Raw genomic sequence first — 24,493 nt, forward strand, 5'->3', positions numbered from 1 at the left:
TCTAATAAGTAATTAAATTTGTTTCTTCAAGTTTTCCTTCTTTGTATTGCAACAACTTTCAGCGCTTCTCACTATTCACTGTGATAGCAGTTACCATAAATGTCCACTACAGTAAAATAAAATAGAGATGTTTCCTGATTTTTCACTGGACCTTAAGCTGTGAGACAGACATTTACTTCCCCTGTCTCTAGGTGCTCTTTTGGATGGGATGCAGGGGTGTAAAGCCACATTTCTCTTCACAGAGAAAAGCAAGGCACAAATCTGCCCAAGAATATTTCTGGGTTTCACATTCTCTGAACCTCAGAGAAAGGAAAAACAATTCTTATAATTTTCTGTGCCTGTGTTTGTGCAAAAGTAGAATGCAATATGGAGATTATTTACCCAAAATCATGGTGTTTTGTTTCCTTGGCCTATCAGGGCCAAGAGTCGTGTGGGTGGACTGTCGGGTGACAGTCACGAGATTCAGTGCAGTTGTGTGCAGGGTTGAGCGCTTGGCAGATTCAGTTTAGGATGTATAAAATAATATAGTGTAATAAAGTAATTAATCAGTAATTAATTCTGATATCAGTGGAGTCCTCCTCATCATTCCTCCTTCGTCGGGGCCCTCACAGCACAGCTCCAGGGGTGGAGTCCAGAGCTGCTTGAGCCAGTGGCAGGAAAGTCCAGTGGCTCTACCAGGAAAAACAACCCAGACCATGTACTTTACTTTATTGAGAAGTATGAGATACAGTGGCAACTTTCACAGTCTCTCCTGGAAGTCAGACATTTTGAGCTTTGGACATCTGATGCTCAACTTCTTGTCAGAAAGTGTGTAATAATTACATTTGAAAGGTTTCGATGCAGTGTAATCTGAAGTAAACAAACTTTATAAAAACAGTGATGGTAAGATGTGTTGCACATCTTATATATGATAGAAATGTTGTCTGTCATAAATGTTCTATCAGTACATGTTTTCAAAAAAAATCATGCTTCATGCAACAACACATCCCCACTTAAACGTAAGTAAACAAAAATGCTTTCCACACAACTTTAGACAATTCAACTAACTTTAAAATTGATACTGGTAAAGATTTAAATATAATGAAATATCAGTCTTCCTTGCTTAATGATGTTATGGTTATGAATTATTATATTTATTTTTAATCTGGTATATTGATAATACTGAGTAATTTGCAAATGGGGTTAGTTATTGAGCTGTGTGGAAAATTTCTATTTGGAGAGGAAAGACAACAGAAAATAATGTGAAGTGTAATTCAAACATTTGCAAAGTAGCTGGAATTAGGAAGTGTTTTGTTAGTTTCATTGTTTTGACTTAGGTTTTTTTTTAATATTTCAGTGTTTCCCCCTCCCCCCCTTTCCTTTTGTGCTCTGGGATAATTTAGAAATAGCTAGTGATCTCATCGATCCTGTCAGCTGGTGTAGTGAAGTAAATAAGGTCATTTAAGGCTTATCTTTAATATGCAATGTCATTATTTTTTCTGTGGGTCAAATCTGCAGGGCTTAATATAATTTGAAGCAGGTTTAGTCCTGTCAGCCACTGGCTTAGATTTTGAATAGAACTTTAAAAACTAAGAGTACATTAGTCTTTAGAAAAACGTTCCCTAAGTATATAAATGGATAGCACTAAGCCTGTCACTTTCTACCCTGTTTTTCCACAGTACCTTTCCTAAATTAATCTCTATTTCTTTTTTTTCCCTTGGTTTTTGAGTGTTTTTTTTTTGGGGGTGGGGAGGGGTAGGATGGCATGTTTGGGTTGTTTTTCTGTTTTACTGCTTTTAATTTGCTATCCTGCATGCAAAATCTGTTTATTGCCAAAGACCCTCAAACTCATTTTCCTGCACCTCTTGGAAGGCACTCAGCATTTCTCAAGGTTAGACTCAGTGTTAAAATCATCACAGTTGAGATTTGTTTCTAATTTTAGATGTGACACCATCTTTTGTGACATGATGTGACCATATATGTGAGGAAGAGGGTAGGACAGCAAAACCCATATCTTTAGCTTTGTATTTAATATAAAAACAGCGAAGATGAGAAAATTCTCAAAAGAGGTAATTTTGCTGTCTCTTTAGTCTCATATAAATAAGAAAAAACAAAGCAATCCAGGATGAACTGTCAGGATTTTCCCCAAATAAGGATAGAGTGGAAAATTGACATAATAGTTATTAATACATGGAAATATCGAAAGCAAGGGGACAGTTGGCTTGACTCCAGGTTTAGTGATAATGCTTTTCACACCAGCTCCACTAGTGAACTTGTAGAGCACATAAAGGAGATCTTACAGCTGAAGGCAATGGTACGTTGTAGGCATGACCCAACCTTCACTGCATACCTCTAACATTAGCTCACTACAGTTATTTTAAGCTTTTCTTTTTATATAACCTAGTAATTTCTTTGCTATTTTTTACTTAGTGGGTATAAAGCACCTGTAAACAGCAGGACTCAACGTCCTGGTAGAATGACAGAACTCACTCCCTTTTGTTATTGTTACTTTTAGAAGGTTTATTTTATCGTGAAAACAAACTGAATCACTCGGATGAGCTTTTTTAAAAAAAAAAACAAACCTTGCCTGCTGATGTTATATCTGCTACTTAAGCAGTTTAGCCGTCTACTGCTTGATATTTGTCAATATTCAGCTAATAAAGGAAGACTGGTGCCAGTCTTGGGATCCATGGGTGACAAGTTCTGTGACTTCCTTTCAGTTGTGTGTCAGGGTAATTGCAAAGGTAAAAATTGTTTCAAAAGAGTCTCCGATTGTCTCCCTAGCACCATCCATGCACATTGTCCTTAAGGTAAAAATAGAAAGTGTTCCTCCATAAGAAAACACTCTTGAAATGAAAATGCAAGGATTTTATAGATTTTGATAGGAAAGAATCCATAAAAAATGATGAAATTTTTGAAATTTGGAGACCTAGATACGTTCAGAAAGCTTGGCTGTATGCTTTGCAAGCTCATCCTGTTTGGTGACGTTGAACATATGCTTTTAAGTCACTGTATCTTGTTCAGTCTCAGACTGATAAACAATGTGGTTTTTCCCAAAGTGCCATTTTTCTGTGTTTGTTTTTCTAGACTTCCAAGTTGCACAGTAACTGTCCCTCTTCTGCAACTGCCTTCCACTCCTCCTTTTCTATTCAGGGTGCATCTGCCTTTCTGTGCACAGTGGAAAGAGTGTTTTCTGTTATGGAATAAAAAGCCTTCCTTTGTTTCATGTTTGCCAAAAATACAGTTTTTTACCTCTCTGTTTTCCATATAATAAAGGCTAAAGCTGCCTCTGGAGAGATTACAAATGGTGAAAATTAAGTATATAAGCCTTATAGTATGTTGTCAGTGTCCTTACATCTACTTTAACATGGTGAGTCAAAAGGAAATTATGCTTTTTGGATCCTTTCCCTTTCAGTTGGGATTGCACTAATTTATGACATGAAAATACTGAATTCAAGTATCATCTCTGTTATTTAAGTGGGAAAACAGGAGAGGTATCTACCAGTTTGTTGGCTTTTAAAGAGCTAGACATTTCCAGAGGAAAAGAGACATAAGGTTAAGAGCAATGAAACTTAAAATGTGAAATGATTTCTGAATACTATAGCCACTATTGTCCTCTCAAAAAAAAAAAAAAAGAAAATTAATGAGATGTGAAAAAATTCTGTGTTTGAAGTTTACTTTGAATTTGAGGACTCAGAGGGAGAATTTCAGTAATTGAGAGAACAAATCCTGCAGCATCTCTATACACAGAGGAAAGATGAAAGTTTACAAGTACAATAAGAAAACAAGCAGTAAAGAACACATTCTGAATTAGATTTGATGAAGAATGTTCAGGCTGTTAATAAGTAAAGAAATTGCGGTGCACAATGACTATTAAAGGATCAAAGAGGAAGAAGCAAATGTGTGAAATATAGTGATAAATATAGACTGATGAAGATTAAAACAAAAAATTAGTGATCAGAAGCTTCTGGGAGAAGAGATTGTGGAACACTCTTTGCAGAAACTATAGAAAGTAAATACAAGAAAAAAACGTAAATGAGAGAGGCATTCATCTATGCATGAAAAGAATGGCAGAGCTGATAAATGTTTGACATGAGCCATTTTTCAAGGAATGCTTTGCATCTCTTCTTGAGTTCAATATTCAGCAGAGATTATGGCAGTTAAAACCTTGTGAAGTGAATTCTGAATTACTGGGTTTGGAAAAAATATGAATTGTAATGGTTACAGGGTATTTTCTTAGCTGGTAGCAGACCAGTGGAAGAATTGTTCTTGCAGAGACACAGGCTGTTGGCAAATCTATGAAATATCTCCCAGCACCTGGCAGTACAGGAAAGGAGCAATGGCAGTGGTAGTACAATGACAGTACAAAGCCACAACTTCGTATTTTATCTGATGAGAGGCACTTTATGTTTATGATCACCACAACAAGCCTCTTCCAAGTAATTTTTTCAGCCTGGATGGAAATATCTTGGCTGTATGTACAAAATCAATGCTTTGTCAGATTGGGAGGAAAAGAGCCATATTACCTAATGTAATGCCAGTGGGTTTCTGAGCAAAGGAGCTCAAATCCTTGTATTCTGTGGAGGATAGTTTTAAGCCATCTTTTGGGAGACTTCTTCACAAACAACAGAATAACATGGGAGAAACCCCAGAAGTGTCTTTTGTCTGAGATTTTACTAAGTAGAGCGTAGAGGGAGTCACCATTTTATCAGTGAATGAAAGGTGGGGTAAAAAGAGAAGAACAAGACAGTCGTGTTTGTGCAATAATGAAGAAAGACTAATACAGAGAAGGAAAACTGTAGAAGAAATGGTCCTCAGTTACTGTTTTTTCCCTTGGAAAACACTGGCTTTTTTGATGGGAGTAGCAAACAAAGAAGGAAAGGATTGCATTTATAAATGGGTCCCACAATACAGAGACTGTTCTGGTCAGTTGGAAAAGAGCATCCTAATGGAAATATCTATCCTATTTGCAAATGAGGTCTCCAGACTCATGAGAAAGGTATCAAGAGGACTGGTTAATTTAATGTTGATGAGAGCAGAGGAAATTTATCATGGTCAATCATTGTTTAAATATTTTTATTCCAAAAATAGACCAAAGCTATCTGACCATGCCAGGTCTGGGCTGGAGATGAAATAGAAGGAGCAGGGTGTGTATGGCCACAGCTTCAGCTGAATGGGAAGAAAGGTCCCTCAGCTGATTTCATTAACTCGTCAATGTACAACAGATTGAATGGCAGAAATGTTTACTCAAAGGCATGTGTTTGGTTTTTAGGTATTCGTTGTCCTTTTTTTCTTTATCAATTCATTGTCTTGAGCGCAGATCAATGTTTTTTTTTTCTTTAGAACAAAGCATTTCATTGTTTACATGAGTGAGATTCACAGCTTGCCACAACTATTGCTAAGCTGTCTTGTTTCTCCTTGTGAATGGAATTACCAGTAAATTGTAAGCCTGGAAATCTAGAGAGACATAAAATTTTTTTAGCTGTAGTTTTGGTTTTTTTTTGCAAGTGGCAATGTTCTGTAGTTTACAGAACTACATAAAATGTTCTGAAGAGAAGGACAAGTTAAGAGAGTACAGGTAAAACCAAAAAGATTTTGAAATATGAAAACAAGCATAGCCTTTTTGCACTCGTCTCTAGCTTTTGAAGAAAAAACACCTACTCTCGTGGTTTAGGGAAATCACTTGCAATTTAATTTTGGTAGTAATCAGCTATCTGAAGTAATGTAGGCTCTACAAAACATTGACACCATGGGTAGTAATCAGTGTTGCCAATTCCCTGTGGAAGGATGCAGATTGCTAACTGACTGTGTGCTGTAGAAATAGTTTGGCAAAAGTATTTTAGCCTAAAGAAAGTGTATGTTCTCCACTTCCATGATGTTTGAGCGCCCTTAAAGCACTTGTGTTCTAAACAATAATGTGAAGCATACTGCTGTTTATTCCCTTTGGAAGGATGGGGAACTGAAACATAGGGTGTATGGTATCTCTGATCACAGGAAACCTGCGATCAGCAATTGTGACTCAAGACGACTCAGTCCTAGTCCCCTAGCAATTCTGCGGCTTTCTACAAATTCATTAACCATCCCTCATGGTCACTTTTAACAAATATATGATGAATAAATACACAGATGTAAAAATGTCACATTATCTTTTTGAATCCACAGGAAAAGTAGAAATCTGTAAGAAAAAAAAAAGTAAAAAAAAGACCACTAGTGTTTTATATGTATCTTGTAGCTATGTGAATGAAAAGAAAATTTTCTTCTTGGCACTGCCAAGCTAGGACTGCTGCAGGTCTCTCTTTCTGCCAGTAAAAAATTACATTGCTTCAGGTAGAGGAAAAAATGTAACTTTTCAAATAAGGGAACTGATCATCCATGAGAGTCCGAAATAGATTATTTCATGCTCTGAATGACAGTGAACGGGAAAAGCCATGTTCAGGCTGGTTTGCCTTGTTGTATGTGAAATCAGGTAATGATACTGTACTTTCCATACTGTACCCTCTTACAGATTGGGTAAGATATATTTTGCCTGCAAATTGAAAATTTAAAAACTATATTATTAATTTTAATTACGAACAAAATTAATTCTCTTCAAGTCTGCGTGTTGAGCAGAGTAGCACATAACAAGCCTTCCCGTATATCGTTTTTCTATTCCAAAGACAATAAAAATGTGAGCCTTATCAAATGGGGTGACCAAATGATATGGATTGTTTATGAGCCTCTCCTGTGATACCAGCAGTGTTGAGAATGTCCCTTTGTGCAGTGCATAAATGGCACACTGATTGCTGCCTCCTCTGAAAATTACAGGCTGGTGGGGGAGTTTTGCACACAAGCATTTAAAGATGCGGAGGAAACCAGAGTCCATTAGCTAGTCTAAGTCCTAAGGTAACCCAAATTTTATCTGAATTTCTATGAAAAGTAAAGGCATCTGCCGAAGTCTTGTAGAAATTGCCTAACCCAATATTCCTTTTTCTGCATCATCAGAAAATAGTGTGTTCTGTATAGAAACTAATTAAAGAATACTGTTCTCCTTTTCAAAGGAGACCTTAATTGTTTCTTTGACTAATGCAGTTTAGATCTATACCAACATAGCTACAAATTGTTAGAACCCTGAGGCTCTAAAGAAACCTGTTTTGAATTCTAGGATTTTTTTCTTTTTTGCCCCATAATGTCCAAAAGATATCTGAGTGCTTTTGGCTTTATGCATATCTTTAAATGGTGTTGGCTAGTTTGAGTAGTCAGTTATGCTGATCATATATATTTATATATATATATTAGCATGGCCATATAGGTTTTCTGTGATTCATCAATGTCTTTGATATGTAAATCTTCTTGAATACCTGTTGTATCAGTTAGTAATAACAGTTCTGCATTAGTATAGCACTGTCAGGAGTCCTTTGAACTTCTGTAACTGTGCTTGTGGCTTGATGAGGCAGGGAGAGGATCTCATAAGGATAAAAAGTTCTTGCTTTTTGTGCTTTGGCTTTTGGGGTCTTATTTCTTTGGTTTGTGCTTTTTGAGCTGTACTGGAAAACTGATCTGATCTGATTTCCATTCAAATAATGTGTATAAATACATGTAAAATCCTGCCATCAGAAGAAGGACAGCACAGTAGCAGGAGCACAAGAGGAACTCCTTAACGTGATGTTACTGGTGAAACCTGTGTCCCATAAACACCATTCTGCTGATCAGCACTGCAGCACTGCAGCCGTGCCAAGACTGCAGAAATAGCTGTTTTGATTTAAATGTTCCAAAAATATATTGTTTAGCACACATGGTCTTCTTTAGAGGACGGTCATATTCAGGATGCTGGAGAAATGGCTGTCCTTGGATTCATGCATGAGAAACCCATTCTTTTCCAATGCCACTTGAGAAGGAGTAACCATGATCATTTGATCCAGCCCTCCACAGCTGCAGGTCACCCTGAAGGAGGTACATAGCCACTAATGATCTACTGACCACCTCTGTCCTTTCCTTCTCTTCCCACTGCACAAACCCCTTTGTGGCATCCTGTGACAAGCTTGTGGTCTTTGGATCAGAAGGCAAAGTATCACAAACCAGCTGATTTCCAGAAAAAGCATGTGAGAAATGAAGACACATCCCAAACTTGTATGTTGCTGGTGCCTGCAGTTCTAAATAACTTGGCAAAAAAATGAAATGGGAGCCATAGGACTGTAAAAGATTGACTGATGAAATATTTCTGCTGGCAACCATCCTGGTGTATTTCCAGCCTGACATTCTTTTTGGTAGGTATGCCTTGGAGATTTCCCCTTACAAATATAGTTAGTTGCTCAACTTCTCAACTTATGCATTCTCTGTTGGGTCCCAGAATAGCATACTGTCTCTCTGAATTGCTGGAGGCTTTCTGCTGCATCTGAGAGGACACTAAATGAACAAAAGTACATACAATGATGTAGGGCCCAAGTCAATAAAATACTCGATCATCACATGTTTTAAATGAGACATTTACTGAGATGCCTTTTAAATTTTTTGTTGTTGTTGTTTACATCAATGTACTTGTGCTTTAGTATTTCAACTGTGGTGTGTGACACCAGTAGCTGAAAGTGCTTTAAATCTGTTTAAATTTTTATACACACACACACACATATAAGAGGTTTATACATATAATGTCTTTATGCGAAATGTGCTTTGTATGCCTGTAAATAGTGATTGAAAGAAAACTGTGTGATTAAATAGCTTACAGTAGCATTTTTTTTGAAGTTTCTAAATAAAACCAACTCTGCTGCATTACTTCAAGTAAATTATTCCTTAAATGCAAGGCTGTCATATTTCTGTATAGTCTAAAATTGGAGACAAGCATTTCTTTAGAATGGTAAGGAAATTAATATTATAAAACACAAGAATGTTATTTTTAGAAACATTCTTACTGGCAATTAAAATGAAAAATAAAGCTTGACCAAACTTAAGCATGTTTCATCACACTGGTAATTAACTTATGAGGATTTTTTCAGACCTATTATTACAGCACATCTATTTTTAGTTAAGGTGGTGCCCAATTTTGCTGCACCCCTTTTTCAGATAACACAAAATCAGTCTCATGGCTTTAGTTATCATCCTTTGTCTTCTGAGATGTGGAAAGCTGCTAAATCCTGTCAAGTAAATAATTTGCTAACTGTATGTTCACTTTTTAGTTGCCCAAGTTTTCTGCCTCCACCTTTTTAACTTTTTTTTTTTTTTTTGGAATTCCAGCAGAGGTAAGGAGAGAAGATGAAGAATAATATTAAAGATAATCTGGGTTGTGATTTCTTTATTCATTCCTGTGGACTCAGTCCATACATGCCACCTTGATCTAACTTTTGTCCGTGCATATTTTTAGCCAAGACTGCCCTTATCCTGCATATAGCATTATTTTGTGGGCTGCTGAAAATGCACTCATTTTTTTCATAGACTAATCATAACACTTTGTTTGGATTATAATCAGATTTAAAAAAAAAATCCAAATCTCTGTACTTAGTACTGAAATGTACTTAGCAGTTTATTTCACTGGCAAGTGCTTTAACAAGACGAGGGGCTGGAAATGAAGTGCAATCATAGCATGCACAGACCAGCCCATCTGTGACTGACAACTTGTGTGAGACCTGGCTTGTGACAGTGCAGATCCTCAGATTGTTGACTGAAAGGAGTTGTTTTCCTGTCATTATCACCTGCGCTGTCACCCTGTTCTCTCCACTACCAATCAGCAAGGTATGAAGTGCACAGAGGACTGCTATGATATTTTTAGAACAGGCCTGGAGCCCAAGTTTGATCCCATATTTTGAATGGTCAGAAGCTTAAGGTCATTGAAAATAGTTTGTCTCCTCTGCTCATGGCATTGGGATTCCAGCACTGGCTAGTTACTTTTCATTTGCTACTTCATTTTTGGACTGCGCTTTCCCAGCAGCAATTAGGGTTGAAGTTATTACAAGAGCATTCCCCTCCCAGATTCTTTGCAAGACATAAATATATCTGATTGAAGTTGATTAGAATGGGAGTATTGTCTGAACCTGGATTCTGTGTATTATCTTCCTACTTCCCCATGCTTTTAAAGCAGATTATCAGTTTTGACCTGTGCAAGTTTTTAGCCATTGCACACAGCCTGGTTTGAGGCTCAGAAGAATCTGGCAGGTTTTTTGTGAACAGTTCTCATTCTAGGAAACTAGGGCTTGGGACCAGCCTGGTCCCTTTGTCCTAGAGAGCTGGAGCACCCACATCTTTCTCCTTTAAGCCAAAGATGGGGCAGATGAGGGACATGTGGAAGCAGCAGCTGCAGCTGCCCACATCTGCCTGCTGAGGTCTGACTTTGCTGAGCATTTGCTGTGGCTTCCCTCTCTATTTGTTCCATCCTTTCTGTGGGATCAAGTGCCTAGGAAACTGAGCATTGCAAGATTTGGCTAAATCAGCTTGAAGGATGTGTAGAAGCCTTCTTAGGGGTGGTTTGGCCTTAGGATTACCAGCTGGATGCCTGTATTTACAAAAGTCAAGTTTGTGACACCTTTTGGCAGTGCCACTGTGCATATTGTACATAGTACATACTGACTTTACATAGTGTAAAGGTATTTTCAGTTGCAGCAAGTGGATGGATGCATTAAGATTTTCAAGGGATTTTCAAAGTGGTTTGCTTAGCTAAAGGAAGAGGTTATATTTACTTGGAATGTGTTGCAATTTTCATTTCAGAGCAATGAAACCTTGCTTTCAATTGTATTTTGATTTTCCTCCCCTCTTTTCCAATCTATATAAATTTGCTACAGAAATTAAGATTGTATTGCTCCTCAGAAGGAATGCTGGTTCTACTGAAGTCAGGCAAAATATTTACAGTTTACCCAATGAAGTCACAGTTTCATCGTTTTAACATTGCCCCAAATTCACCAGCAGTGTAAAATCAGCTCCCAAGCTGGTGAATACTGATTACATTTTGGGTTGCAGATCTATTCCTTATCCAAGTTCAAGAGGATGAAGAAAATTAAATTAGATGAAAACTGGATCTGGGTTTACTGAAACATTTTGATAAAAGCCCAGCAGAGGGTTGGCTGCCATCCTGGCCCAGCTAACCGTGAGGATTTGTGTGGTTTCATAACAGCATTATTGACCAGTGAGAGATATGACCTTTTCAGGGCAGCAGTGGTCAATTTGTTACTGCTCTCAGGGGCATGTTTGTGCATCCAGCACTGTTTCTCCATGTGCTTCAATGCTCTCCTGTGAGGGGTGGGGATGCTGGCATAGGAAGGAGATCCAAGCAGGCAGCACGGTGGGAGAAACTGGTGTGTGCCCACAGCCAAGCACATGGTCTGGCATCTCAGGTCCATTCTTTGGCCCACATATTAAAGGAGGCCCTTTTTTGTGCTCTATTTTTTCTTGGCCAAGCTTCCACTGGATTGAAGTGACAGTTCTCTGACTTAATTTCAACTTTTTTTAAATTTAAGAAAATGTCTTTTCTTTTATAAATTTAGAAGAGTAATTGTTCCAATCTACATTGGTATCTATCTGCTAAAGATCTGCTATAAATCTACTATAGATTTATAATCTGCTTGTAATATATCATGTAAAGCCACCTCATCACTTCATGAATCCAAGCCTGTTTTAGAAAGACCCTATTTTTGAAATCTGATTATTTTATATAAAAGGGCAGCTTTGAATAGCAAAATGAAGCAAACACTTTGTGGGTTCTTTTTTTCCTCAAAGGCTTTTTTCCCCAAGTTATTTACAGTGCACTCCATTGTTCTACTCTTCTAAAAGCTTTTCTAGTATCACAGGAAAGTAAACATAGTTTGGATTAAAAAAAAAAAAAGACAAAAATTAAGCCTTTGTTTTTCAGGAGAGGATAATTTCAAATAATAAAATTATTTCTGATAGAGGAATAATTAGTTTAGTTTAGTATATATGACTGTGGAATTTATTATTCTATCAATTCAGCAACACTTAGTAGTTCTTACTAGTGTTGAAGGTACCTGAAGTGGGAACTGGCTGGTGGACTTGGATATACTTACATTAATGATGGGACTCAATGATCTTAGAGATCCTTTTCAAGGAAAACAATTCTGTAATTCTACCCTCATGATCTGATCTTTTCAGACTCATGAGGTAAGACCTGTCTTGGAGTTCTACAACAAAAGTTGCCTTAAGCTTGACGTACAGAACTGTTAAAGCTTCTTTTCAGAGACATGATCAATACTGATGTAAAGCTCATTTGGAAGCTGCTGCAGTGTTTGAAGCATGCTTAAAATGCATGTCCACCTCTGGCCTGAATTTTTCTAATAAATGGATTTTTCTTAAGGCCTTATTTCTTAAAAGAAAAACAATTTTACTATCCCACTGGACATCTTGCCCTGCGCATTGCAGACAATGCCAAGCCGCCCCTGAGCTTCATCAATAAATTTAGTATCACAGGTCTTTAGATTTCCAGTTTTCAAAGGTTTTCCAAATGTATTTTATGCATGTGGCATGTCTAGCCAGCCTCAGTTTTTAAGCATTTGTTTTCAAATATTTATAATGGGAGAAGTTACAGTACCGCAAGATATTCTGTAATATGCATATCATCTTACTGCTGTTATTCAGTACAAACCTGTTATATTCCCAAGGATTTTATTAGCCTTTTTGGTCCTGTTGTAATCCTAGGAGCTTGTATTTGGTTGGCTGGCTTCTGCTGTAATTCCAAAACCTTTGCATGGCCATTGGTTTCCACAGTTCAATTCTCCAGGCAGCATGCATGGCCTACATTTCTCATCTTAAACCCAAAATAAATCACTCAAACATATATTACAAGCTAGAGATGATGTTTCTATTGGTTTTCTAGACATAAGGATTTAGAAGTCTGTTGTCCAGGAACAGTGACCAAGTGATCTGACCTGCCAGCCTACCCATGATTAGGAGATGCAGTGCAGAACCCTGCATGGAGGCTCAGATTATCTGCTCATTAGGTGTGCAACAAGCTTGAAATGCCTGGAGGATGTTGAACATATTGGCAGCTGCCCCAGGTGATGTGCTCCAGGGCTCCTTTGTGCAGGTGCACCCAGGTGTGTGCCTGGTGGAGCCAGGAGGCACACTCTAGTGTCTCTCCAAGGAAAGTGGGCATAGCCATGAAGAGCCAGGAAATCTCATATTGCTCATAGCTCCTCTAAACTCATTAATGGCATAAAGGCATAAAAGGGAGAAAGTGCTTTGCTGGTCTGAGCCATTTATTTGTCATTTATCTGATATTACTTGGGCTTGTGTTGTTTATGTGCAATGTACCTCAGTCTTGCCACAAAACACAGAGATTTTAGTTCCAACCTCATAAATGACTTTGTCAACAGAATAAATGAATTTTGATGTTTTCCCTAACCTAAATATTTACTTGCTACATATCTCTATATTAGTATTAGGGTCTTTTTATTACTTTAGTGAAAGTTGAATTTATGAAGCCCTTAAGCATATGCTCAACTTAAGCCTTGTGCTTATAATCAACTATGTGCTGTTGAGGTGTTGTCCTGAATCTAAGACTTAATTTCTAGTAGATTTATTTATGTGAACAAAAAATTGTATTTTAAGAGGAGAAAGAAGTGATGTCATCAGCTAGTTACAAAACCCCTGAGCTACTTTGCATGAGAAAGATGCAGGACTCTTTGTATTCTTATACAAGAGATGATAAGAGAGCCGTACATTTATCTTACATAGCACTTCTTATCCTCAGAACTTTGTAAAGTTTTACTCTCCCATTGTTTGTCACAAAATCCCCTAAAGCTACAGATATGCCTTTCTTTGTCCCAGAAATTTCCTTTGAAGCTTGAATTGAGCTAAACCACTAGAATTGCAGTTTTCTCCTCACTTAAAAAATGCCCATCACATGGTTTCCCAGCCCTGCAAAGAAAAGCACCACGTATTCCTGCACAGGCAATGCCAAGGCTTGCTGCACAGAGAATTGGCTGGAAACATTCCTGTACTTTGTATTTCTAACCAAAGCACATGGATTAAGCAACCCATTTGAACTCCTCCAGGGACTTGGAATATGGTCCCTTAGTTCCAAGAGGGAGCAGGACCAGAGCATTACAGCATCTCCCATGATTTCTTGCTGCTCCCAAACCATCTGCTTCTCTGTGGTAATAGTCTTTAGCTGTTCGTTAACATGGTTAATCCTCTATCATAAGCTGCAGTAATTTATGCTGGATGTTTGGGTTTCATGTGGTACTAATGGTATCTAATGAACTGTGGCTTCAGAAACATCTGTTCTATACAATAGTTAATTTTTTTCTTCAATTTTTTTTTTTAATCCCAGTGATTGGGTACACAAAAATAGTTAGGAAGTCTTTAGGCTGCAAAGATTAGTACTCTAACCTCCAGTACTGAAATAGGCCAAATTTAATTCTACTCATGCAACCTTAATTTAGCTCCCACTTGTTTATGAATTGTTTGACATTGATGCATGCTATTACTCCTGCTTTTTCACTTGCCAAATGAAAAAGGGACTGAAAAAAGGTTGAATGGGACACCTGTAAGACTGCAATGTCCTCATTTAAGCATATGACTAGAAGCTAGAGAACATCTCTTTTTTTAATGTGTTCAATATTTATGTGATACAATTGAGCATTATGATAAAAAAATCTGTGCAAGTATTCATTTACAAGTAAGAAAACTGCAAAAGTTGAAACTAAATTATTAATATGAATGAAGGCAATGCTCCAGAATAGCATGTGAGAAATGGGATATGCTAAAAACAATCAGTAATATACTGTTTGTGCTTTGAAAGGAAAATAAAAATTAAAAAAAAAGACAAAAGTATTACTTAATTATAATATTGCAGAGTTAATAACACAGTAGAAATCCTAACTCTTTCCAATTTGAAGGCTTCATTTCTTAGTCTTAATGTTGCAGTAATGGGGTTTCCAGATTTAATTTCCTTATATTTATTTGTTTTTAACAACTCAGAGGGAAAATAAGAAAAACACATTGTGAAAATGCTATAATGAGATCACAGTGCTACTAACATGCCTTAAGTTTTCTATAAAGTGGCTGATTGCATTTAGAGTCACCTCAGCAGCACTAAATCATTTCAGCAGTTTACCTTCACTGCTAGCGTCATTAAACTTCTTCAAGTTTAGGAAATGCATTTGAAAAAACAGAAAAAATCCCCTCATATTCCTGTATGAAAATGTCACCTTATAACATCCATAGCTTTAAAAATAAAAACCAGATTTTCTTCAGGCATGAACCCTTTATCCTTCCCCTGTGGGACTCTTAAGGAGCTCTTTAAATTCACCTGATTGCGCAGTAAAAGTCTGGGCTGACTCAGCAAAGTGTTTAACTATGTGCTTAAATTCTATTGCAATCAATAGAATTTCAGCATGTGATTAAATATTATGTTGAAAAGAAATGGATTTACACATGTGTTTTAAACCAAAGCATGAACCAAAGTAGGCTTATACTATGTCAAAGCAAGTCGGAAGAATTCAGGTTGTAAAAACCCTACCTTTGTGGTGACTGATTTCATAAGTAAAATATTTTTATATAGTTTTTATGTATCATCTAAAATGTATGGCATCATGCTGTAGTTATTATGGTCTGTGAATGAGTGAACATAAGACAGTTTATGTGTCTGTCAGTTTAAAATATGTACGTTCGAATTAAGAACACTTGAAGCTAAATATCTAAGTGTACATTTTCTGCTCTTGAATATAGTTTGCTTTTAGTTTGTTACTGCAGCATTTTAAGTCATTTAGAGCTGTGAACACTATCTTTCAAAATGCAGCTGCATATATAAGAAGTTATAAAAACATATGGGTACCTAATACCAGATCCCACACTCCACAGTTTTCCATGTTCTGACCTGTTTTTAACTTATTCCTCCCGTGTTTCCCTGTAATATGAAACTTGATTATTTTGAGGCGCTGAATCACCAAACAGCGTCATGTTCTGTTTGGCTGAAGGGCATAAGCAATTCCACTTTTTCTATTTACTTCTGTCTATAAAAAGCTTTTTCTGCATTAGAGGAGATTTCTGTTTCTGCCGGTGATGCTTCTTGCACTGTATTAAACTGCTCTGTGCTCTGGAAAGGCCACATATTTCCCACAAAATTTTTATTTTTATTTTTTATGAGTATTTTTATTTTCCAGAGAAAATGTTTATGATATCAAATTGTCAGCAATTCATGATGCAATGGTATGTGTTGTGCTCATCTGAAATCTTGCACTGTAACACCCTACCTGCCACTGTTCTGTCAGTGCCCCTGCCCCTGCTCATGGCCCTTTGCAGAGCAGGGTGCAATGCCATCTGCAGGGCTTCACTGCTTCCTCAGTAGGGAGAGAGATGCCAAGGAGAGCAGGGTAGCAAGAAGTGATAGCTACTGACTTGAGGATCCTGCAGGGAAAACCTCAGAGACCCCAGCCAGCTGCTGCGGTTGCTGCTCCCTGTCCAGGGGGCAGGCCTTCACTCTCACCAGGACCAGGTGATTTGGCACATTGAAGAAGAAAAGGTTTGGGATGATGGGAAGACTTGAGACACAGACTTCCTAGGTGCCATCAAGTAGCCAAACTTCATAGGAGTGCCCCAGTACTTTGTTATTGGGAATCTTTTCTTTGGTAACACAACGGTGAGAAGTATATTAAAAAATACACTGCCCTTAGCTATGATCTGTCATGTAAGCATACAGAAGATTCTTCACCAAAAGGCAGAAGAGGGCCCCAAATACTGGGCAAATTCTTGCATCTTTGGGAGTAAAATATTATATTGATAGTTGATAATTCTGTGGATTTCTAGAAAGCTCCAACATGGCTTCTGTGTTGGCTTATTGATTTATGGTGAGGAATTACATCCCAGTGGCCACTGTTTCTCCCGTGGAGCAGGAACATGGAGCAGACTTATAATTTTGGTATGAGAGTAGTCAAGCTGCTTTACAATATAGATAGCAACAGGCTTTGGTCACCTGTATAAAAGTGCAGTAAGGCAGAGTAGGGCTCTGAGAAGTAAAGTACTGTCTGTAACACTGAAATGAAAGTTATCTGTGTATAGGTATATTAATGATCAAATGAGGTGCAACTTTTGAAACACCAGTATGAAAAACGGGCTTCACATGTGTGAAACTTGTCAAACCACAGAGGAGCATGGTGCTGTTGTCTGATACGCTGTCAAAAGCTGCTCTTCTGAAACCACATCATCTTGGAGAACTGAAAAAGACGCTGTGTAAATTGCCTAATGCTTCTTAAAATAAGTGTGAACTACTCAGCCTCTCTCCAAATTTTAGCAAGTCAACCAAACAGTGCATAGTCCGTAAGCGTGTCTAACACGCCGTGCCACAATCGGTGACTTACTATAAGCATTATGTGAAGCATGCTAAATACGGAAAGGCCGCTTATAGCTGCACGCACAAACCCGGGTCCGCATTGGCATGTGCCCCCGCCTGCTGCTCCCCGCGGCCCGCGGAGCTGCAGAAATCGCCTCTCTCCTTTCTCCTCTCTCCCTCTCTCTCCGGGTCCTGCCGGGCGCTGGCGGCCGCCGGGCTCCCTCCCCTGCCAAAGCCAACGGTGGCGTAGCCAGAGAAACGGGCAGCAAAAATAGAACAGCAGGATGGCTGCGCGTGGGCGAGGCAGAAACCACATCGCCAGCAAAACCTCCCTGCGTTATTTTAGGACCGATACGGGCAGAGGCCGTGGCGTTTTGCTCTCTGTGCACAAAACACTCCCCGGGGGAGGGCGAGGAGGGAGAGGGGCGCAAGTCCCGTCCCTGTCCCACTGCTGCCTCCTCCCTGGCGTGTCCCCAGTGGCACTGGGCAGGGGGAAGGGGTTAATTGAGCCCGAGGCCGGGCGGCGCGCAGAGGACGGGCGGCAGTTTGAAAGACGGAGACTGGACAGCTGTGTTTGCTGTGGTATTTTTAAACGCATTAATGCAGGCTCCAATCACCCGGCCATGCTTGACCTATTTTTGGCTCAGGCCGGCCATTGTTCTATTTCTGCCGCCGCTGGGCCACGAGGGTGTCAATTCAAATGCAAATGAGTTGTCGCTGCTGCTCCCGCCAACTTCGCCCCGCCGCCTGGCCGAGGGACAGCCGGCCGGCAGCGAGAGGGGCGCGGGCACGGCAGCGCGGGGCTGGGCTGGGGTCAGCTCGGTTAAACCCTCCGCGGCTCCCGGTGCCTGGAAAGGTGGCTTATTCCGTTTGATAGTTTGTTAGAGGCAGTTCCCCCCCTCCCCGCCCTGCCAGGAAGCCCAAAGCGCAGAGATATTTCTTCATTTCTTCTTCCACCTGCCGCTGGCTGCCCGAACACAACTGCTCCAAGTCGGCAGCGCTCAGCCCCCCGCACGCTCACGGCTCCCTGCCTGCGGGCGGGGGCTGCCGACGGCGGGTCTGGGCTTCTCCTTCTCCTCATAGATACTTGTGCAAATGCTTAAACACTGCTAATTGCCGAAGCATATTATCTTACGACCCTCGCTGAAGGAGGTAGGACTGCAGAGGGTCGTGCCCGACGCCTATGTGCAAGTGCAGTGATGAGTCTCTTGTGTAGCTGAAGTGCAGACCGGTTGGAATATGCTGCAGACAATTTACGAGAGTGAATCGTGTTTTTCCTCAGATGGGGTTTCTGGACGTGAACAGCTCTTGGCTCAGCAAAGAATGCACAGTATGATCAGCTCAGGTAAGAGACAGCTCCGTGCCTTAGACTTGAGTGGCTGACCGGGGACATACAGCCTGGCATGACAAGTAAACACCCTTCCTTTCAAGAAGTGACTTAATTTTTGTGGGCTTTATCCAAGTTGTTGTTATATAATTCTGGAAGTATTTCAGATTGCAGCTGCTGCTGCTTTTGCGAGGAGTTTGTCTCCTTTGGGGTGCTGCTTTCCAGACGCAGCAACATGCTCGCAACTGGAGTCGAGTTTGGGTTTCCTTGTTTGTTTTGTTGCGTGATTGCAAAATGGGGCTCATGGTAGAGCTTGTTCACAGGGAGAGGCTTCCCGGACAGACCTTGTCAGGAGGCTGCATTTAGAGCCCCTCATAAGCAATTCTAGTCGTATGTCTGTTGTAAACAGGATTCGCTCTTTCTGTGAGTTTCCTTTTCTCTAGTTTGCATATGAAGGGGGCTTTATACCAATACCTTTCTCTTTGCATTACAGTGCTACTGCAAAATGTCTTTAAACTGCATGGTTTATTTTGTTCCTTTAAAAATATTTGCGAACCTGGCAATGTTAGTTTCAGGTAAGAGCTCACTGAGATGTAAATTGGATGTGTTTTTTCATGAAGGTATTTCAAAGCTGCTCAGAAAGAACGCTGCATGTTTCCTCATGTATGTTTCCTCACAGCTACCCCTGTGTTTCTAGTTTCCTTCCTAGCTGTGTTTGAGACCTGCTACTGAGGATAAATTAACTTGGAAGAATCATTGCCATTCAATTTAGATGGGCTAAAAATGTCAACATTTCAGGTTGTCTACCCTTGCCTATTCTCTCCTAAAGTTAATTTCAGTACAGTTTTCATTGGGATGAAACTCTTGTCTGTTAAGGCACAGTGTTTTCTGGTTTATATCTATTTCAACATAGGTTTCTTACTTTGTTTTTCAGGAAGTGTTAGTTTTATAGAAGATCCATATGTGGAATACATGATTAATAATTTGCATTTATTTTAATCTTAGTTGTGCCCCCTTTACTTCTTTTTCTTTTTCTTTTTCTTTTTTCCCAAAACTTGAATGACCTCAGCTTCTAAAGATAATTATATGTGTGGACCATACCTCTCTTCACATATTACCTCTTTCAGTACACCTGTTGAGCCTATGTCTGGTTTTTTTAAACTGTTTATTTTCCTGCTTTGTAGAATAAGAGCTAAAAGTTTTACTAGTGTTCCGTTCTTACATACTATTTTAGGTTGTTGATCATCAATTTCAGCTCTTTTGTCAGGGACACAAATCACGTGAAGGCACATTTAAAATTATGAACAGCAAAGCTCTAGCAAAGACTGTGGGTAAGAGCAAAAGCTTTCCTGGAAGTGTTACAGTTCTTCTGTAAAGCCGTCTACAGTGTCAACCTCTTGTTCAAGAATTGTTGCTTTGCTTCATTGCATTTCCTCAGTTTTCCTGAACAGCTCAACAGGTGTCCAGTGCTTTTAAATTGGTTAGAGATAAGGCTGACTGTGTCCTCTCCCTACTGTTCTGCTTTTTTTTTTCGTTGTTGCTGTTGGTTTTTTTTTTTTAGTACTAAGTCAAGTTGAAATAAATGGTTCACAAATGAAAAATTGGGGAGTTTATCTCCCTATGCTACCCTTTAACTGCCAACTAATAGCAATTTTTTCATTTGAAACTCAAGAAAATAAGGTGATTTTCTGTAAGTTCATAGCTCTGCTTGTCTTCATTGGAAATAAGAATATCATATAACTGTTGATTTGTATCTGATAGTACATTAGGTAAGTCCATATAATATACAGTTTCCCCTGTAGTGCCAAATGGAGTAAGGGGGGGGGGGGGTTTAGACTAAAAACAATCCCTACAAAATCTTATTGAATAACATTATGCAGATAAAAGATGTGTAAGTATATTTATATTCTGTGGAACATAAAGTATTCCTCTGTGTTTCAGTTGGCCTTTAAAATATGCAACTAGATGGCAAGTAATTGACATTATACATAGTCTGCAGTTTCAGTTCATGTCACATGAAACCTCAAAGCCTGGTGCTGCTCTTGGTTACCTCCATCTCCCGCACGTTCAGCGTCTTGCAGGATCAGTTCTGGTAACTTTTCATTCTTTCCATTTATGATGCATGTAGGGAAGAAAGAAATAGCTAGGGTGTGACAGTATGCACTAGCATTTGGAGAAGCCAGAAACAGTCATTTGAATTTTCCTTTTCACAATGCCCTTAACTTTAAAGTTATCTTCGCTTAAATGTACGTGATTTATACTAAGGTTAAAAAGTAGCATGTAGTGCAGAAAATAACAGATTCATAAAAGTTTGTGCTTTGCACCCTTCATGTGCTTGCTCCAAAGACTTCAAGAATAACTTAAAACAGACAAGAACAGTCAGATTTTTAGGTTTGCTGGTATGCAGATACAATGCACATATATTATGCAACTGATTTTAAGCTGGGCTGGAGAGATCCCCCAAAGAGGACAAGTTCACTGGTCAATGTATTGGATTTGCAAAACAAAATGTCTAAGAAATTTCTGACAAGAGCAGGCATAGGAAATACTTTAACATGAGAATCAGTTCTCCTGGTATTCCCTCAATTACTGCCTTGCCTGTCTGTCTCCATCCTTGCTTGTAAGTCATACTATGAATGAGATGATCTGGATAGGTACCAATCAAAAGTCTAATTATGAATGGAGCAATCTAGATCGGCGCTGACTAAGAAGCTGTGTAATTTGCAGACACCTACACCTTACTGCAGAGAGCAGTTTCAGCTGTCTTTACAAGGCAGAACTAAATTCTTCCATATGGTACTGTTGCTCTAAAATGCAGCAGCAAGTGCTGTGCATCTTTATGTGAGAAAATTATGTTGATGTATTCTTATTTGGTACCATAGTTATTTTAACTTCACATTTACAAAATAAATCTGGGGTCTAAAGCCTCTTATTTACCTGGAATTATTTATCTATTCTGTCCCTTTTACTTTACACAAAAAAGACTCAATTTCCATGTGTGTGCAATGCCACAGTGGATCCTAACATTCAGCCTCTGGCTCATGACCTCTGATCTTTTCACAGTACAAGTAATAAACAGAAAGTTCTTGAAAAAAAGCATTTGGTGCAACGCAGTCCATGGGAAAAACACTCATTAAAATGTGGTTAATAATAACCAATGTAGGACTATATTTCTTAAATAGATGGTACTTATGTGATGAAGGAGAAGGAAGGACCTACCCAATCCTGATATCTGTTGATGTGGGACTTACAAGGAAATCCTGCCAGCTTTTGGTGATTTAATAGACAGTGCTGGTTTTTCAGAGGGTAAGGTTGTTAAGTCCTCCCCATTGGCCATATCTTGATGTACAACCTTGCAGTACCCTGCCTGAATTCCACCTTGGTTTTTATTGGATAAGACATCCTCTGCTTCCTGCCCAAAGCTGTTCCGCTGAAAAATCAGAGTTCAAGGAGATAGTGAGCTTAAAGCTTGACTTGTCAATGGGTTGACAGGTGACCTGAGCAAGTTACACAATCCTGCTTATGTCAGCTAATCCTTCTGTGAAACACAGTAAATGATACCTGTCAGGACCAGGAATCGATAGAGCAAAACTGTTCTAGAGGGGATGTAATGGTTCAGAATGATTAATTTGATTGGCTTCACCTACCTACAGGCTTGTAAAATACCTTCAATTTCACAGGTGTCGCAAGTGGATGTAGTGAATGTTTATTCTCTGCACCAGTCAGGAAATGTAAACTGTGTCACTTGAATATAAATGACAGAATTACTGCTGCATGCATCGTGCCGTACGTGGGTTGGCAGGAGCTCATGAGCAATCTTCCCTCAGTAAACCCCAGTGTGCACAGTTTGTCCTGTATGTTGTCGCTGTCATGTGTCTGCATGACCTTGTATACATGGGGTTTGCTTTACACATGGATTTATATTGCCTTCAGGGAAAGTTCTTTGATATTTGCCCTCCCATATTTTTCTTCTTTTTTTTTTTTTTTTTTTTCCTGAACAAAACCTTTACTTGCTCACCTTTTCCTGTGGATAACCTGCAGAAAGCAAGTTCATTTAAAGTTTTGCTCTGATACTCATTAAAAACTTGACATATTTGTGTATCTCAATCAGGTGCCATAAACTTCTTACAGATACCAAATGTTTCATTGATGGTGTTTCAGGCACTAACATTTCGGAGAGAGCAGAAAGAATGAGAATAGATGTGCTGAGTTTTGGGGTTCTCTTCAGAGTAATGAAAAAAATTGAGTGTGGAAATTCAGTATAAGGAAGTTCTGGATAACAACCAGCGTGGCTTTTTCCATGCCTTTTGTAAAGGCAAGGTATAAGGTAACCTGGTAGTAATAGCAGAAGTATTTTAATTAATTTTTAGGGAAGTATAAGGCCTTAACCATATACAGTTAATAAAAAGAGAAGAAACATGCAACATAGACCTGCAGGTTATATGTAGTTACAGTCTCACTGATTTTGAGTAGAGGCTTTGCCCTGCAATGTATGCTGGGCAAAACGTTGGTTGTGAATTCAGTTGAACAAAAACATGGGAAAATGGAAGTAAGCTGCTTTTTCTGTTTTGCGTTTGAGACGACATTGAAGACAGACCGATGTTTCCAATTTCATGTGTCTAATGCTGTAAGAACTAATGCTATAACATTGCCTTTTCCTACTTTTGTTTTTGGTTTGTTTTTTTTTATTCCAGTTGTAGCTTCTGATGCTATGTGGTTAGCTGATGGTCTTGCTTTATATTAGGAGGTATATTTATAGGTTGTGAGAAAAGCCTGAAATTCAAAGTACAAGACTGACAAGAATAGCAAGTTAGAAAAGCTGGAAAGTAAATAAAAAACTCGGCAAAACATTACTTCAAACCCCCTTTTGGTGCTTTTTAGAGACCATTAAACACTGCATTTAGTACAGGTGCTCTCTGGTACTGGTGCTAGGACACTAGCTCCCCTCTCTTCAGCGTGTTGAACTAAATCTCTTTATTGGAAAACAGCTTTTTACTTCAGTCCTTTATTGCTTTAGCTGTTTGGCTTTATAACGTGTATTGGTTTGCACTGCACTCAAACACACAGCCCCAGCCAGTCTTCCCTTCTACAAAACGATGAGCAGAATACATTTAGTTCATTAGGGTTGCACTCGATATGTGGAACGCTTGTAATTCTTCTACTGCCAGACCCATGTTTCTGTGCTGAATGCCCAGCCCCTCTCTTCTGCACTGTCTTTGCAGAGAAACCAAAAGCTGGGAGACAGCAGAATAGACAGCCTGCAAAATATGCACATTCATTTCAGGTTTTGGTGTAGATGATGGGGGAGATTTCAGATGTTGATGCATTTTAACCTTTCCCAACTACTGGTGGGGGGTAGAGAGATGGGTAAGAATGCTGGGTAAGAAATACCATAGAGAAACCAGTCAGCAGATGTTATTGTTAAACACATGAAAATCTAAAATGCCCTGTTCTGTGGATCTCTTTAACAGGCTGACTCCTCTGGGTCAGTTATTCTTAGCCTAGTTATTTTCATCTTATGGCATTACAGGTCTAAGATTAGCCTGTTAGGCGTTATCATGCCATCTGAGTTACCTCCTAATATAACTGTACACCGGAATGATTATTTATAGACAGAGCATTCTGTCATTTTTGCTTTATTTCTGGTAGTTTAAATAAAGAAGAGCAACATTCAAGAAAAACCACAGATTCCTTCCTGCTGCCAAAACAACATGATAACTGCCTGCTGAGGGGCAGGGATATTGTTTAAAATGTGTGCTCGCAGCAGATGCAAACATCTTACCTCTCCTACAACAAGATACCTCAGGGTACCACTGCTTCTGTCTGTTGTGGAGGAGGGAGAGGGGTGCCAGATTGATGCACCAAATGACAGAGCTGAGACAAGCTTGTGGCTGCTGATGAGAACAAGGATAACCAGGTGCTATTTTTAGAGGTCGGCTCTG

At 39.1% G+C, this 24,493-nt stretch overlaps 1 protein-coding gene across 13 annotated transcripts in view; it reads left to right on the forward strand.

Annotated features, from left to right (window-relative positions):
• HDAC9 (histone deacetylase 9) overlaps positions 1–24,493 on the forward strand; it is a 454,940-nt gene that overhangs the window by 160,954 nt on the left and 269,493 nt on the right. For 6 of the 13 annotated variants that reach the window (XM_058035488.1, XM_058035653.1, XM_058036155.1 and 3 more), the window contains exon 1: positions 17,941–18,569. The exons of 1 other annotated variant lie outside the window; for it this stretch is intronic. In XM_058035488.1, coding sequence (XP_057891471.1) covers positions 18,464–18,569 — 106 coding nt within the window. In that variant the 5' untranslated portion in view covers positions 17,941–18,463. Of the gene's footprint in view, positions 1–17,939; positions 18,570–24,493 lie in introns of those variants that run through there. 6 more of the 13 variants (XM_058035907.1, XM_058035984.1, XM_058035572.1 and 3 more) reach the window with 4 other exon arrangements.

The sequence above is a fragment of the Melospiza georgiana genome, chromosome 1, assembly GCF_028018845.1.
Source record: "Melospiza georgiana isolate bMelGeo1 chromosome 1, bMelGeo1.pri, whole genome shotgun sequence".
NCBI classification, from domain to species: domain Eukaryota; kingdom Metazoa; phylum Chordata; class Aves; order Passeriformes; family Passerellidae; genus Melospiza; species Melospiza georgiana.